Raw genomic sequence first — 16,864 nt, forward strand, 5'->3', positions numbered from 1 at the left:
ACATAGGGAGTAATCACTGGCGGTCATAGCTGAGCTCGCAGCTGCTTTCTTACCACCGGAGAAGAGAGAGAGGGGAAAGATGCTTTTGTACGAGTTTTGAGTGGCAAGTTAATCTTCTATAATCTTCTAGAGGGAGAATAGCGACGTTTGGGGAAGCCTGGGACCTACAAAGCAGAGTCCCGGTGATAAGAGGATTTCTCCTTCCCCTCCTCTCGAGCGGTTGCCAGAGAGCTTACGGGAAACTTTTTCCGGGCATGCGCTGTGAGCAGTTACCTCAAATATGGCGTCTAGTGAATAAATAGTGGCAGAACACTTACCCCAAACATTCACAATAACTTTCAGTGATTCACCTCACTTCCTATTTTACTTGAAGCTTAGTTCAACTGGAAGTCATCGCAAAGAACATGGGGAGCACTTATGCGACGTAAACGAACCAGAGAGCTTTAATTATCATACAAGAACAAGCAGCAGCACTGATAACATAAAAATTCCCTTATATTACAGTATGTACAGGTGGTTTTCCTATGGCTTCTCAAAACTATAAAGTTCATAAATTAAGAACGCGTGAAATTGACACTTCATGCCAGGGATGGGAACAGTTCTGTAAGCGAGTCATCCCAGGGAGAATCCTCAAACAGGTTGTCGTCTCGGAGACTGCAGTCGCTGAGAGGAGACACCGCCGACTCATAGCCGGTCTCGACGCTCAGGGAGGGGCTGGGGGCAGTCCTGAAGGGAGAATGGTCCCGGGGGAAGGCACTCAACGAGGGAGAAGTCACCCCGGACTTCAGCTCCAACGTCGTGCAGTCGTCGTCGTCTTCTATCACCACGACGGGATCTTCCAACTCCACGAACGCGGAGCCGGGAGTGGGGGGTGGCGAGCGGGGGCTCTGGGGGAACGGAGAGGCGGGGGGGCTTCCTGATTGCGAGGATGCTGCTGCTGCTGCTTCCAGTGCTGCTGAGGAGTCCTCCATGACAATGTCGGCATCGCTGGTGGCTACGTCGCAGCTGTCCTCCTGTTTGTAGTACACATGGTCGAAGTGGATCAGTTCTTTGATGGAGTCCAGCTCTTCTGGTGAGGCCCCCACCAAACACGCTGGGGGTGTACGTTCTCGACCAAGCTGCAGGGAAGAAAGGAATGCAATGTAGGCATTGGTACGTACGTTGGCAAAAAGGGAAAAGAAGTTGCGGGGAAGTTTGTTGACCGTGAGGGTTTCAGATTAAAATAAACATCTTATTGAAAAACTCCTAATTAGACTTCAACGAGCGAGGACTTGACGGTGGCTTTTTATCAAAGAAAACATGTAACGATCCCATTCTTTCCTTATTGACCTGTTCCAAAGCAGTGTCTCCCAAATAACTTTTTCATCCAACTGATAATATGCATTAGCCAGCAATAAATCTTAAATGTATCATAAACCCGTCAGTCTGCATCTCACTGACATCATTCAAGAGCTCAGTGAAGCCCCTAACAGAAACATAATCCTGTTACAACTTGCTTTTGAGAAAATCGGTCAAGAAAGGGCTACGGACAGATTTGGTTCACACAGCAATAAAGAGGGGAACGAGCAAAACAACAGCTACACCCACCGGCTCTCTGGCTTGTCCCCCTGCTTCAACAGGAACAGGAGCAGGAGTGCTGTCATCGGAGATGGGCAGGTCGAGAAGGTTTTCGCTGCACTCTTGTAGCAGTGCAAAGAGGTCATCACACTGGAACGGGAAAGTCAACCATGAGCTTACATGTCGGGAAATAACCTGCACTCTCGTTACGTCGAAACTGAAAAACGCAAGTCCACAATTATCACAATGTATGCAATAGTGTGTGCCAATGACGTTACGTGGATTGACAGCAAGAACATACTTGAACAAGCCATGCTGAAGGAAGAAGTTACTCTCGAATGATTTTCTAAAAGTAATTACCAAATTTAGGTTTCATACTTTATCAGTTGAAAATACGAGGGAAGCCTAAACTCACTTTGGCAGAACGAACAGCACCTACCCAAAAATAGCCGTGTAAGCAGTTCAAAGGGGAAGCCAGGCTCACCTCATCATCAGATGCCAGAAGCCGTATTGCGTCATCCAGAGAGCAAGAGTCAGCAGCAGAACCTGATCCTTCTGCAGAGGTCCACTAATGAGCGATGCATACTCAATGGCCCCACTGCTGGCTACACTCTCCGTGGGCGACGCTGGCCGCAACGGCTGGAACACACAGACCGAGGGAAACTATGAGGGTGCATCTTACACCAGCTGAACGAGACCCGCAACTCTTGACACTCTCAACCAGTGCAGAGTCGTCACAATGCTCTGTAAAGAAGACACTATACTCCATTCACCCTTAAGCTAAGACTGCAGCCAATGTTACGAGCATGATATCAAGGCTTTGAAACATTCTTCCACAGAACGAACGGTCATGCTAGAAAAGCATGTCTCAAAGCCTGGAGCACAGACTAGTTCGCACTTGTAGGTTTGGCTGCAGCCTCGGCTTAAAGGGACACTGACAGGGTATTTATGCTCACCAAGATTTTTTATCTGCACATGACACATGAAAGCCCAACTACCCAGAACACAATTTGCGGCTCAAAAGTTTACTCTCCACCCGAAAACCGCCAATCGAGAACTGGCCGATTTGAGCCATGCTCGCTCTCGTCTCAGTGGTCATGGGCCATTTTCTATGGTTCAGACACGACCACCAAATAAAATCAAAGCCGTGGGTCATTGAAGGCTCACACTTGTTATTAAAAATAGAAAAAAAAAAAAATATGATACCCCTTTTTCTTCTGGCTTCTAAACAACTGCAAATATGCTGATTGAAAAAAAAAAAAAAAAAAAAGAGTTGCACAGCCTTGTGACGTTTGGCAACTCTCTCCTCTATATTTTTTCTCCCACCCCAGTTTTGGTCCGGAGCAGCAACATTTTTTTACTTTATTAAAAGCATGTGACGCTGTAGCAAAATAAGGAATCGCCTGACAAAAAATAAACAAAAACTTTTTGGGGGGTGTCTGTGTCCCTCCCTTTGAGTATTGGGCAGGAGATATAACTATAGACGCTTTACAGCAGTTGTGCATGGGCGCCGCCATAACTGACCTTCAGTTTTTGTTTCCGCTTATTCCATTTTCATCACTTCGTCATTACCATAGCAGTCCAGGTTTTTGCCATCTTAGATTCCATTGTGTCCTTCTTCCCAGCATTGACCTTTCTGGAAACTCGTCAACACCCGTTCCAGTGGCTCAGTATCTCCGTAAGACAAGAGAAGGTCAGCAATGGCGGCTGTATTCTGGCGCGTGTGTAAAGCCTCTATAGGGCATGCTTTATCAGGCTTGTCCCCACAGCCCGTTATTTACTAACATGGCATAACAAAAAAATTGAACCCTTGCCTGACCAGTGCTTTAATTGCACGAGGAGCGGCCTTCAAATCGTTATCTTCAATTTCTTTGATCAAAAACAAACAATAAAATTTGGTTTGTTGTCCCCACAGCTGAAGCATACCACTAGAGGCATGACTGTTCGACCTCCTCCCCAATAAATCACGTCAATTGTGGCCAGGCTTGTAATAAGAGCTCTGCAATTACTACTGCTACATTTCAGACATGCTCTCACCCTCCATAACACAGAGGAATGGATCTTTGCTACAGAACGAGCAGAATGTGGTGCACACCACAACTGTTTGAAAGCCTTATGATACAAAGGGCCAAGCTTATAACTTCTTAAACATTTACGATGGAAGGTATCTCAATAAAAGGATGCAACTATGCCAGGTACACTAGACAAAGTATTTATAATCCGGGTTCCTTCCCAATTTTAGGGAGTGCGAGATACCCCCTCCAAAACACAAGTGAGGGACTGCCCACCTCTGTCTTGACTGGTGTGATGATGGCAGGAGGGGAAGAGGGCTGGGACTCCAGCCTCTGGTTGAGCCTTTCCTTCTCCTTCTCGCACTGCTGGAGCCTTTTACGCAAGAGCTTGTTCTCCGCAACCAACGCATTTCTCTGCACCCAACCAAGAAAAACATGCAGGTCAGGAGGACTACCCATTCTAACCTTGCACTCTGTGCACACCTTGCAAAGAGTTTCATTGCTTGTTGCTGTCAAACCGATTAACTAGTCATTGTCAGACGTAACCTCGAAAAGGACTTGGCACCCATGGGCTGGCCGTCCCAGCATCCTAACCAGCTATACATTGTTGAGAAGAAAACAAATAAAAATGAGGATGCCCACACCTTAGACCTAGGCTGTGTCGAGCTCAAACTCCAGTTTCATTCCTGATCCCAGGACAATGCTCCTTTCCCAACATCCAGAAATAGACCATCTTACAGCAAAAATTATTGCGAGGGTTAAGTGGCCCAAGTGCCCAGAGCAATCCTCCGTTACAGAAGACAGCCTATTATGCAGTCACGCAACTTGGTACCATTATTTACAGATAGCCTCCACTCTTAACTCTTAAGGCCCATACGCACATTCGCGTTTGAGCGCGGTGCGTTCCGTAGCGGCAAGCGGACGCGTTGCGTTGCGAAGTCCGCTTGCGCCAAACTTGTACGCACAGTTGCGTTGACACGCAGTCAACCGCAGTCAAGAGCCAATAAGAACGCGCTATTGTCGCTAGTGGCTCACCAATAGTAAGCGAAATCCAAGGCAACATGGCGGCGCACGGCGACAGCGTCGAAGCGTTCGATCTTGGGACAATCTCGCCGGCTTCCTCGACGTTTTGTAAAGCTTGAACCATCGCAGCCTTGGAAAATACAGTCTCCACCGCTCCCCAAAAGCAAGCTCTGCGACCGGCGAACCGGATACGTCTCGCCGAGTCGGCCGGGTGGGGCGAGCGAACACGTCACCCCTCGCCTCTTTCGGCTTCTGATTGGTCGAACGCGCCCGAACGCACCGCAACGCTTCGGAAAGTTGAACGAGTCTCTACTCGCTTGCGTCGTGCTACCGAGCGTTGCGGGAAGGCGCGCGTCGGTCCGCAAGCGACTGCGCCTGGCCGCATGGACTCCGCAACGCACTCAAACGCGTTCAAACGCGAATGTGCGTATGGCGCTTTAGCTGTTGTGATGGTCAAAACTTGCAGTACATAGCTTGCTGGGTACTGACGGTCATTTTAACTTACTGGTCTCTTCGAACTACAACTTCTGCAGTGTGCAACTAACACGGCGAACCGAACGCCAACAGCGCATAAAATACTGACATGGCCACGAATGACGTCACATGCAAGCTATGTACAAGACCACCTACAATCCGTTTAACTTTAGAGTTCTCGGCCAATCAAGTCGATCAAGCAAGGGCAAAAGTGCACCATCATGGCGCATGTTTACTCCGAGGATTCGCAAACACAGGCTAGACCAGTCCAAACAGAGAAAAGCACATTCAATGTGTGCAATTGGTCAAATCAGCAATAGAAAACACTCAGATTATGACCAACATGACAATACACTTATGGCACTGCTTGATTGGCTTTGCCGGATCGTAGCGTGGGCTGTGGCTAGACTTGTGAAACAAAGAGTGAAGGAAAGAACTTATGCTCAAGATATAAACATGATGCTCCAGAAAAGAAAAATTACAGAAATCAGCTTTAGCAAAAAGAAAACTGTGTAGAGCCGACACACATTCAAAAATGAACTGGCACCGAACCTCAGCTTGAAGCACAGTGACTTGCTCCTCCAGCTCGTCCATCCTAGCCTTCTTCCGGTCCCTTGCACTTTGGGCAGCCACCCGGTTCTTGAGTTTTCTGAAATTACAAAGCACAGTGCAAAGTCAGTCGCCGAACGATAAACTGGGCGGACAAGCAACTGATAGCCCAGTTCTGAGTAAACTCGCAAGGAAAATTGTACACACAATATTTTGATGACTAACAAACATCACTGAGAAGGTATCTTTGTAAAATGACATATTAGAACTAAGAATGCAATGAAGTATAAATAATAATAAAAAAAGAAACCTTTCTTTATAACGAACTAGGATCAACAACTAAAAAAGTAGTGGAGCTATGAACATCAAACAATGTGGCTAGGGTTCCAACATTTTTTTAATAACAATTCTGGGACTTATAAAATATGTGTCAAAGCCTTTCTGCATCCAGACTGTAGAAGTAGAATCTTTCACAGTGTGAGTACAGTGGCTTAAAGGCGGTAGTGTAACGAACGAAACAGGAGAAGCGGCACAGCGTTGGAAGACGGCCGCGGGTGGCGCTGGCGCTTTCAACACAGTCGTTCCGGCTATGGCTCCGGCCGATTCGCAGCTGTCGACTACACTGTCGTCTGCTAGTTTCACATTTTTTATTCACCTTCAAACACAAACCATGTCGTTGGAAGTTCACTGGAAACAAATAATTGTTTTTGATGTATTTATATTAGTTATGGAGCTTGTTAGGGTGCCTCTATGTGCCGGCCGATTGAGGCACCCAACGGAGCTGCGTATCGAAGCGCCACCTACATCGTCTTCCAAGGAGTGGCCGTTCCCGATGCATGGTGGAGGCTACGCGATAACCACACTACCCCCTTTAAGCCACTGTAGTGTGAGCAAAAGTGCTTTCATTTAGCTTCTACTGCGCAGCAGCGACGAGAGAGGCCACTGGAATTATTTGGGAATAATTTCGGAATAAAGGGAGTGCAACGAAATTTGGTAAGGAGCAGATAAGAGGAACAACAAAATAAAATAAGTTTTAACTTGTTATGATGAAACCTAAAAAAAAATGTCTCCAAATAATTTTAAGGAAAAGTGGGCAACCCTGTGCAAGCCTCCTTCACATTAGTTGCACACCCAAAAATAGACTGTCACACTGTGACGTCAATACAGTGCTTTTGTGCATTAAATTAACAACCCCTAGCTCAACAGTGGCAGCACACTGGTCATTTGCAAACAAATTGCAAATAAATTTTCTGCAAAGGATAGCTTCGCAATGAAATGACGCTAAATACAGAAGTAGAACTTGTACAAGCACCCCCAGAAAACAACAAAGTTTGAAAATCGAAGTTCATTTCGGTACAAATAGTTTAAGTACAAAGTATGCAGTACATTTAATCTGTCAAACCTAACAAACTACCGAGGTTTTTTTGTTTTTTTTACGAGATGCCTGAATGTTTAGTGGGTAGAATATTTACACACAATTCTGAGTTCCTGTCAGGTGACAACAATCACGTCACGAACGTATTCTCGAGAAGTAAGCTGCCGGCTCCTGCATCGTTATTGTTGGCAAGCTCGGCACAGGTGCAGACATACGAACAGCTGCTCTTCCATCGAACGCCAGACGCCAAAAGGCCAAATCGCCAACACCGCCCCCACCGGTGGGTGTTCGAACGCATGCAGGCGCTGACGCAATCTCGCAAAGAGCGAACGCAAGCACAATCAATCCTCGAATCTCCACGGCCGTTGCTACAACTACCCGCATTGACGTCATACATCGATGCTATCATCACGCGCCCCCGCTTTTTCCCTGCCAACGTGGCAGCGGCTAGCGATCACGATTAAAGCCGAATGCACTACGCCGACAAAAATTCCAAACTCTCGAATTGTTTCGGTGGCGTCGTTGGCGCGTCGCTACCGGAAGGTGATCGCGACGCGGAAAACAAACTCATCGCGTCAGAAAACCGGTTCTCCAAGTGCCGAGCGTCTGTGACGGACGCTCGATTTCGCTTGACACAAATCGAGATCGTTCTTCGGCTATCTTACCTTCGCATGATCTTTTCCTCCCTGGTCAGATGATCGAGTCGCTGCCGTTTTCTGACCGGAGGGCTGGCAGCGGTCTCGGCGACGTCGACTTCCATTTCCGTCTTTAAATTCCAATGCTGGGGAGCGATGATTGTGGCCGACTTTTCTGACCTGTCGCGCACTGCCGTGATGAGAATCCTTTTGGGGACGCCCATGGCTCGCCGAGGTATTGTAGACGATGTGTTCTACAGAGAAGGTGCGTTTAGGATCGTCGAGAATACCTGACGCTTGGCATCGGCCAACCCAAGGCGAAAATCGCGGACCAACTTCTCACGAAACCATCCTGTTGCTTGGTCGAGAACGAACTGAGAGGAAGAAGCGGCGCGCGTGGCGCACGCTCATTGGCTGACCGCAATCGCCATGGCAAGCCCCGATTGGACAGTCGCCGTCACGTGGCAATGGCGTCACGGATGGCTGATGACCCGTGACATGGTGACATCACAACGGGTCGCGGACAACAGCTGCTGTTGGCTCCCGCGGTTCCGGAATCGTGACTTGGTTTAGGTTGCTGACGCAATATTTGGCAGGCGTTGCTTTCATTGTGATAAGACCGTGTTTATTGACGATACGGTGAAATCTAACTATTCGATACTCAATGTTTGCCTATGTTTATCGCTGGCAATCATACCCCGGAGCTTTTATTCGTGCACGCACAGTCGATTGTTGAAACTTTTCCACTTTCCCTGGTCTTTCGAAAGGGAGAAACGTAATAATAAACCACATAAAAAAGAACTGACAACGTTAATGCTTTTGAACTCTTTAATATAGGCCCTTTCAAATATAATCCAAGTCTTCGGGAATAGAAAATTGCTTGTTGAGAAGAGATTCTTCGATGAAAAACTTGTTCTTTGCCCAGGACTTAATCCCAAAAATGTTATCTGAAAAAAAAAAAAAAAAAAAAAAGAAAAAACGAAGCATACATAAAAGAATGAAACAATCATCTAAGGTAATATCAATCAAACCCTGCATAAAACTGGATAGGGAGCCTCTCCCTAGCTCTGAACAGCTGTTCGATTCACTAAAAAAACATTGGCATATATGTTAAACCTGTACCATTGTCACAGAACCCTGAGACTGCAAAGCAAAACATAAAAATTTGGTTGTTTCCCGTCTCGCAATTTTAGATCATATAGCTATAAAAACAGGTCACACTTTCATTCATGTGCTACGAAAGTGATGAAACTAGCTTATGCAAAAATAAAATAAAATAGTGTTCCGCAGGGCTAGTTGCTGATTGATCGACACAATGAAGAAAGTGCACAACAGATGGGACAAATCGAAGAAAGCAACTGTCCAGTGAGCCCTTTCCAACTGTACCGTTTGCTTTAGGATTTTTTTTTTTTTTTATGTAGCTTATTTACAGTTTTTGTATTCATACAGAATCAGCATATAATCGCCAACCATTAGTGCACTAACATATGGAATACATTTATCAGTGTATTTCGGTGCTGGCCAACATATCTTTCGCAGTAAAGTGTCTACAAGCTTTCTGAAACATGCAGGTGCCGGGCTCCAATATGTTGGATGTTTGGTCGATGATATGAAAGGCTCAGAGCCCCGAAATCTTTTTTATGTTTCATTAAACAAACAACAAAAATAGTGGCTCAATACAGGAAGTCAACATTGTAGGATTCATAATGGAACAGCGCGAATTTTGCAAGGACAGAGGAAGGAACTGGACAGGACGAGCGCTGACTAACAACTGAAAGGTTTATTCTCAGAAAACCACGAAGAAAAACATACGACAACACGACTCTCTAATCACGATGGAAATGCGCATGCGCCTCACAAAATTGGGTGCTATCAGTTACACAATGTTATATGCGTCATCCCCGGTCTAAAAATTCGACCTCATTGTCCAGCAAATTCAAGGAAGCCTGACTCACGCAGGCTGACCCCTCCTTCTTTATTCTATGAGCTTCAACAATCTCTCGAGCTTTTTGGTCCCTGTGTTTATACAAAACAACGGCTTTTTCAAGTAACGGGGTGCTGGCGCAGTCCCTGCAGTGTAACGCCAAGTGGGAGCTTGCCGTACCTGTTAAAGAACTACGGTGTTCCCGCAGGCGAATGTTGAGGCACTGCCCCGTTTGTCCAATGTATACCTTCCCGCAGGTGAAGGGTATCTTGTATACTACACCCAAGGTGCATGGCACGAACTCAATGCGGTGTTTTATGCCGCACGGGCTCTCCCCCTGTTTCTCTACCTTGTTAATGCGCTTTTCCACTGCAGAGCAAATACTGCTTAGCTTGTTACGTGCCGAGAACACAACATCTGTTGTGTTCTCGGCACAACAGGCACAACACCTGTTGTGTTCTCGGCTGGACAATGAGGTCGAATTTTTAGACCGGGGATGACGCATATAACATTGTGTAACTGATAGCACCCAATTTTGTGAGGCGCATGCGCATTTCCATCGTGATTAGAGAGTCGTGTTGTCGTATGTTTTTCTTCGTGGTTTTCTGAGAATAAACCTTTCAGTTGTTAGTCAGCGCTCGTCCTGTCCAGTTCCTTCCTCTGTCCTTGCAAAATTCGCGCTGTTCCATTATGAATCCATACCAACTCGCCCAGTTATCCTGTTTACTAAATTGTAGGATTCTCAGTCTTTCCATGAAACATTAATGCAAACCAATTATGTTCCCTCAACACATTATGCCTATTCAGATGTGTGCTCATTATATTTGGAAAATGATTGATATCAGATGCAGATTTTTAAATGCAATTTTTGGACGCATTGCTCAAGCTGTGTCGAGTGAACCATATGCACCACACTCAATCACCATAGGGCAGCATTTTTATTTTCTTTGCATATTTTCTTCTGGTCTTTGCCAGGTTTTGTGATTTCCTAAATATTCAAACTAACCGGTTCATTGTGTGCTTTTTTTTTTCCCTCACATTCTAAAAGAGAATCTTGATGTTTCTAAAACTTTTTGTCAGAAATATTGCATCAGCATGCATCATCCACTTCAATATAAAATGACCAATATGATGCCATGAAAACATTATTTCAATCTTGCACTTGTAGCATTATTTTATGGTGACATCTGTGACATGAAATGAGTACATAGTCATAGGCGTAGACTAAGGGGGGGCATCGGGGCTCGTGCCCCCTTGGGCCATGATCCTTAGTTGTCTTGTTAATGAGCATTTGACCTGATATTCTGGAGTCACAGGCTTTATTTCCATGTATTAAAGAGAACATAAAGACTCGTGGCCCAGTGGATTAATACTTCAGAAGCACAGGAACCTGGGTTCTACCCCCACAACTTCGCAGCTGGCACAAGCATTTTGTTTTTCAGGTTTGTGCTCGCCGGCGCATGCGCCGTGGTACCAGCAATGAACACACGGCTACGCTTGCACGGTGATTGACATTGACACACAGCGACGGACAAATGGCGATATACATACGCTGTAAAATTTACCTCCTAAAATAAAATACTGATAATTGCCGGTCACAAAAACCGATCACAAAATATTCCACGACCGTTACAAGAACCGGTGCTACGGTGAGGATTGGTTTGCCCCCTCATTTGACTGGAAGTTTGCGGGAAGTCAATTGCCAACAGTGCCTCCTTCCGGCACCTTTATAAAAAAGAGTCTATACACTGTTATACGGTCCGGAAAGATGAAAAACTCAAATCCAAACACCCGTGCGGTGCAGCGAATGAAACTTACCTGTCCACCGGTTGGCGGCTTCCTTGGCAATGACTGCCTGTGCCTTCACCTCCTCCAGCACCTCGGGGTCGCAGTCCCTGTGCTGTTGCACTTGAGCTTTGAGCGCCTGGCACTCGGCCTCCGTCTCGGCAAGGGTGCCCAGGAGTTGTGTGCGCTCCGACTGAAACGGGCAGTTCACGACGTGATGTGCATTTTCGCAGGTCGCAAAGACGGGTGAGGGCAATTCTCCTCTAACTCGGACATTCGCCACGAGTCCCGAAAACACAATGTGAAAGAAGAGAAGAAGCACGGACAGCGAATGAGAACAGGAGTCTGGTTCGCATCCGAGTGTGATCGACTGCTTTCGACGAGATAACACATTTGCAACTTCTTTCTGATCTGCACATAACTAGACTGAAGGTTTTGCAATATCTGCCACATAAAATCCATACACCACATCTATGAGAAATATTTTCTTTTAACAACAAAAGAGTGGTGCCTAAAATATATGCCGGCTTGAAGTGTGCCTGGGGCAACTGACAAATGGCTAAGTGGTGCCACTGTCTTATCCTAAGCAGCTACAACGTAGTCAATCACACTATGTGAACAAGTCCTGGCTCTCAACTACGTTTGTGGCAAAAGTCGCCATCACCACCCTGCAATTATATGTGCAAAAAATGTTTTAATGTGAGTGTACAAGGCTCTCAAATATACTATTTTTGGGATGTTAGGGATTGCCAGTGGGTAAGCTTTCAATGAAGTTGAGACTAAGCGCAGTTTCCCTTTCCCCAAAAATGCTGGAGGGGGCTACGCACAGAGTCCTCTCTCCCGGCTTGCACCTTGTCCACCTGAGCCTCCACAGCCTTGAGCTTCTTGCACACGTCTTCCAGCTTTGCCTTCAGGTCCTCTATCTTTCGCTTCCTCTGTAAAAGCATGAGAGCAGTCTGTCATGTATCGATCGCCACCTGAGCATAGTCACTAAGAGTCACCTGAAAATAACTATAGTTTCACGATGCAAACTAAAGTCAAGTACTACAGAAGCTCACGAGCATGTATCAAATATGCAGAAAATATCACCGGTAAGCATAAAATCAAATGCAGCTGTTTACGTTCCTAGCGCGAGCACAGTGGGCAGTCTCCCCAATGACACTAACCCAAGATGTCTACGAGGAAAAGCATGCACCATGCTCAAAGTCTATGTACGGTTGCCCGTGTTTCATTACGCAGCGTAACACCACCACATTTCAGACTCAACAGATGCACAGACCAACCGAAAGCACCTTTAGGAGAAGTAACGCCTAAAAGCTGGTTCACACATTTGTGGTTGACTGCTTATAATCGCTCATGAGAGAACATGTATAGTAGCCCTGGAACACATCCGATTTGCGCATATTTCCTCATTCTTCTTTAACGGCCCATCATTTCACCGTGGGCTGGAAATAATCCTGCCAATGTTATAAAACTGCCATTTCTCATAGACAATGAGTAACCATCCAAAGAACTGTTCCTTCAGCTGGAACACATCTTTCTGGACTTGAACTGACAAATACCAGAAAGCCTTCAGCCCAATTATGCACAGACTGGAAGTATTTTCAGAACTGCATCATGGATGGCATCAGTGTTCCAGCGTGTTCTCTCACTGTAAGCAGTTACAAGCCGTTGTAATGCAGTCGATTGCACTCAAATGAAAATGTGAGACGGCCTTTACTATTCAAAGAAATAAGAGCTAGTCAAAAGTACACAACATTCAGCTGCGGCAGTATGGTAGACTAACCGTGCTAATGGCTTTACTCGGGAAGGACCAGAAGTAGACGGAAGTGCCGATTTTCTCGGAGTCGACCAGGCCGTCGTCGACCAGGGACTGCACGACGTCCTTGACGGCCTGTGCAATGACTCCCTTCTCCTTGGGAGCAATCTTCTCCAATTCCTTCAGCTGGAACACATCTTTCTGAAAGGGAAGGAAACCATGTATCTAGTGAGATGACAACTCTGTCTCCCAGTGCGCCTGGTGTTGGAATAACATCAACTAGGTTTTGACTGGAGGAAACTTGGCTACTTCCTCGCCGGGGGAAGGAAGGGGGTGGGAGTGGGGGGACGTGATGTGTTTAGTTTTTTTGCTCGATCCCCGAAAGGTCATCTTAGTGATATCCAGGGGGAGGGTTTCGGGGTTCGAACGACCCCCTCCCCCCCCCCCCAAAAATATATTTGAGTGCCCCCCCCCCCCCCCCCCCCCTTTCACTGTTGGCTGGGGAAGGGAGGAGCGATGGGGCGCATTTCGAAAGAGTCCCGGGGTGGCCTTGATTTCGCTAAAGTCACTGGATCGGGAGACCCAGTGGGGGACCCGCTGTAGTTCCAACGAAGCTGTTAAGGGTGCCTGTTTGCCTGTATATACAACGCAGAACTCCTTACTATTACTGCTAACCAGAGGCGCGTGAATTCCAGTGTGTGCTCGCCGCGCCCCGAAAACCGCAACGCACCCGGCCACGACCGGTCTTTTCGGAACCCCTCCGATAGTGCCCTCCTGTTTTCCCCTCTCATCCAAGTGCCTGGGTGCCATCCCCCTCGAAAGAAGATCCCCGGGCGCCTCGCTTCCCCATCCTCGTGCCACGCTCCGTTCCCCCGCACAGTGGACCATAGCGGATGCCAGAGACCGTCTTCGCCACTGGAGGGCTGAGAGAGAATCACATGACCTTGAGATTCGCATAGCACACCATAGAGGGTAACATGACACTCTGAGCTGGATTGGCTGGGATGGCTCGTAGCGCCCTCTGCGGTCCGTTATAAGGTGACACGGAGGAAATGTTCGCTTGAGCAATAAACACGTACGTTTGAAGGAGGCTCGTATCGGTTTTCTGTTCGTTAGTCCAACTTCCCAGAACACCGCGAGCGTGCGACGCCTGAGGGGCTTTGAGGGGCCTGCCGGGGGTATGGGGTGTTTCGCGCGGTGAAAAGAGGGTGGAAAGAGAATGACGAAGATTGTTTTGAGCTGTGTCTATAGTTGCAGGGGTTCCGAGTGTCACCGGACCCTGCGGAGGATGTGCGGGGCTGCGGTTAGGGAGCTGGGTCAAGTATGGCTGCATATATTTTTCTTATTCACTTACCCCCGGTTCCTCTAACCCAAGCCATGGTTACTGGGGCGGAGTTTAGTCAAATAAATAAATTTTGTCGTAAGCTGAAAGTAAGCTTTGAAACAATTCACTCCCGCTGTGATGGTGCATGTGAAACATTTCGTTGCTCGCTATTGTTAATTATAGTCCGATCACATGCCTCCGTTTTTAAAAAAGTAAATACAAAAAATGGCCATTTAAGATGGCCACCGTGTTCCAGAAAACCCCCCCAAAGAAATTTTCTGTGTACGGCCCTGGTGATATCTCATACCATATGGTGATGGTTACAAAATTGCAGAGGGGAAGCAAATTGGTTTAGAAAGGCGAGGATAGGAATCATACTTTTGGTTTTTAGTTTCCAGGCTAAGTGGCACAAGCTATCGCCCATTACAAAGGGTTAAGCCGTCAGCCCCCATCCATTCATGAGAATGGCGGTGAGGTCCTTCACTTCAGAGCCGTATATAAAGAGAACTCGGTCAATGGGAGGAGCCAGCGAGAGCTGGGGTGGAGCGGCGAAAGTGGTGCCGCCACCAGCACCGCATATTCTCCCCGTGATGATCCTGCAAAAGTTTTTTGTTTCTGAACGAGGCTGAAAGTACATGAATGGATAATTGTAAGCGATTGATGGAAATAGGTTGTTTCAAGGTGCTGAGTACATTTACTGAGCCAGAAAAGTGACATTATTGAGAGATCTTTTCGAAACATGAGGCAGAACTGCAAACATGGGGTGCGCATTCGGGGTTAGGGTAAAACATTCCCACGGAGCCGGTTGCACGGTTTTCACCGTCTGCTCCCCCGTGGCCGCGGATAAAAAAAAAAGATTGAGTGCATTCTGAATATCACTGTGACAGCAACGTCACATGCGTTGCCCTTTCAGTTACGAAGAGTCGCAAATTAACTTCAACTCTAGCGTGCTCAACTGAAATACTTGAACACGTCCTTACCTAAAAAATGTAATTGGAGGGTTAAAGTTAAGCTCATTGCCTCCACTAGGAGAATATTTGAAACAATTGCGGCCAAGGATGTGCCCTTATTTTCGCCCTATTCTTACCAATTTATGACCGAACTCTCTAGATATACGGCTCTGCTTCACTTGTCCCACCTCCAGCATGAGTTCCCGAGCTGCTGCTTCGGCACCTCACGAGCCTCCAGCGTGCATGCGCAGGTAAAAACCAGATAAAAGGCGACGAGCGTGTGCTGGATGCGCTGTCATTCACATCCTGTCAGTGACAATACCAATAAATGTGAGTCACCTTTAATATCTGGATAACCCTTTGTAAATGTTTCAGCAAATGCAACTGCCACGTAGCATGGCAAAATGGAAGACGATGGATGACCACGTTCCCCTGATAAAACCTATACTCCAGAACTGTTTATTTCGTTAAGTGGTGCCCATGTCTGTGGCGTGTTCTCACCGTGTGCCAATAAATGGCTTTTGGGAGAGGAACATTAAATCATTTACTCGTTACAGGGGAGGGAGGGGGCATACATTCGCAGCAAAACACACTGTCCTGCAAACGCCCTCCAGAGATCGCAATGTACCACGCACGCCCTAGGGACGTATATGGGACCATGATGTCTCTCTGGGTAGCCAATTGCATGTGAAGCCATTCGCGGCCATGCCAGTATTTTATGCGCCGCGAGCGTTCGGTTTACGGCGTTAGTTTCACACCGCACAAGTTGTAGTTCGAAGCAACCATTAAGTAGAAATAACAGTAATAACAGTACCCCGAAATCGTCATTTCGGGGGACTAACAGGCAGTCCCCCGAAATGACGACACTTGTATGTATACAGCGCAATCCGACTTATGTCAGGAGAAAGTGTGAAAAGTAGAAAGAGTTATGTCGAACAACACAAGTATGTGCATTAAGCGAGTTCTGGATAGTCATCGGACCACAAAGTGATTGGTTGCGAAACGCAGTTCTTGTTTATTTGCTCAGCGAGCAGATGCTTACTTTCTCGTAAAAAAGCTGTAGCACGCGTTGCCTCTTCTCTTCGGCGCTGACGCCCTTTCGCTTCGACTGCAATGAGAGAACACGGGACATTAAATGTAGCGTTTCTCAAATGGGAAAAGCGAACAACATTACGCTAAAAAGATGAAGCGTTTTTCATCAATGAGTGCATGTCCAAGATACAGAAATAAATGACATACCATTGGAAGAAAAGTCGGGAAACGCTTTAGAAGACGAGCGAATTTGGCGCTTCTTCTGATTCTGATACTTCGTAAACTACAAACTTCGCGAACTTCCTAAACAAAACAGATGGCGCAACGTATTTACAACTAGTTTTGTTACAAAGATATAAAAAACTTTAAAACAATATTTAATAATATAAAAGTTTTACGAGTATAAATAATTGTGATGAAAATAATCCCTGGAGAAGGGGAACAAGAGAGACAAAGGACAAACAC

At 46.6% G+C, this 16,864-nt stretch overlaps 2 protein-coding genes across 2 annotated transcripts; both read right to left on the minus strand.

The window, feature by feature from the left end:
- Positions 1 to 418: 418 nt before the first annotated feature.
- LOC8032599 (X-box-binding protein 1) lies at positions 419 to 8,272 on the minus strand. Its single transcript, XM_029970291.3, has 6 exons — positions 7,656 to 8,272; positions 5,619 to 5,715; positions 3,846 to 3,983; positions 2,042 to 2,196; positions 1,588 to 1,707; positions 419 to 1,118 (listed from the first exon to the last, which is right to left on the minus strand). Exons 1-6 carry the CDS (start codon positions 7,847 to 7,849, stop codon positions 1,043 to 1,045), a joined length of 780 nt encoding a protein of 259 aa, XP_029826151.2. The 5' UTR covers positions 7,850 to 8,272; the 3' UTR covers positions 419 to 1,042.
- A 166-nt stretch (positions 8,273 to 8,438) lies between these two features.
- LOC8032600 (meiotic nuclear division protein 1 homolog) lies at positions 8,439 to 16,784 on the minus strand. Its single transcript, XM_029970292.3, has 6 exons — positions 16,607 to 16,784; positions 16,410 to 16,475; positions 13,121 to 13,294; positions 12,162 to 12,269; positions 11,368 to 11,527; positions 8,439 to 8,572 (listed from the first exon to the last, which is right to left on the minus strand). Exons 1-6 carry the CDS (start codon positions 16,607 to 16,609, stop codon positions 8,469 to 8,471), a joined length of 615 nt encoding a protein of 204 aa, XP_029826152.2. The 5' UTR covers positions 16,610 to 16,784; the 3' UTR covers positions 8,439 to 8,468.
- Between the last annotated feature and the right edge of the window lie 80 nt (positions 16,785 to 16,864).

This window comes from Ixodes scapularis, unplaced genomic scaffold, assembly GCF_016920785.2.
Source record: "Ixodes scapularis isolate PalLabHiFi unplaced genomic scaffold, ASM1692078v2 PGA_scaffold1__304_contigs__length_218370807, whole genome shotgun sequence".
Taxonomy (NCBI): domain Eukaryota; kingdom Metazoa; phylum Arthropoda; class Arachnida; order Ixodida; family Ixodidae; genus Ixodes; species Ixodes scapularis.

Coding starts and splice junctions, on each gene's coding strand:
- LOC8032599 (XM_029970291.3), bottom strand. CDS start 7,849: ATGGGCGTCCCCAAAAGGATTCTCATCACGGCAGTGCGCGACAGGTCA. Junction 3,984..5,618: donor TCACTGTGCTTCAAGCTGAG/GTTCGGTGCCAG, acceptor GGTTGGGTGCAG/AGAAATGCGTTGGTTGCGGA. Junction 2,197..3,845: donor TCACACCAGTCAAGACAGAG/GTGGGCAGTCCC, acceptor TGTGTGTTCCAG/CCGTTGCGGCCAGCGTCGCC.
- LOC8032600 (XM_029970292.3), bottom strand. Junction 12,270..13,120: donor CGAGTAAAGCCATTAGCACG/GTTAGTCTACCA, acceptor ATGCTTTTACAG/AGGAAGCGAAAGATAGAGGA. Junction 11,528..12,161: donor AAGCCGGGAGAGAGGACTCT/GTGCGTAGCCCC, acceptor TGCCCGTTTCAG/TCGGAGCGCACACAACTCCT.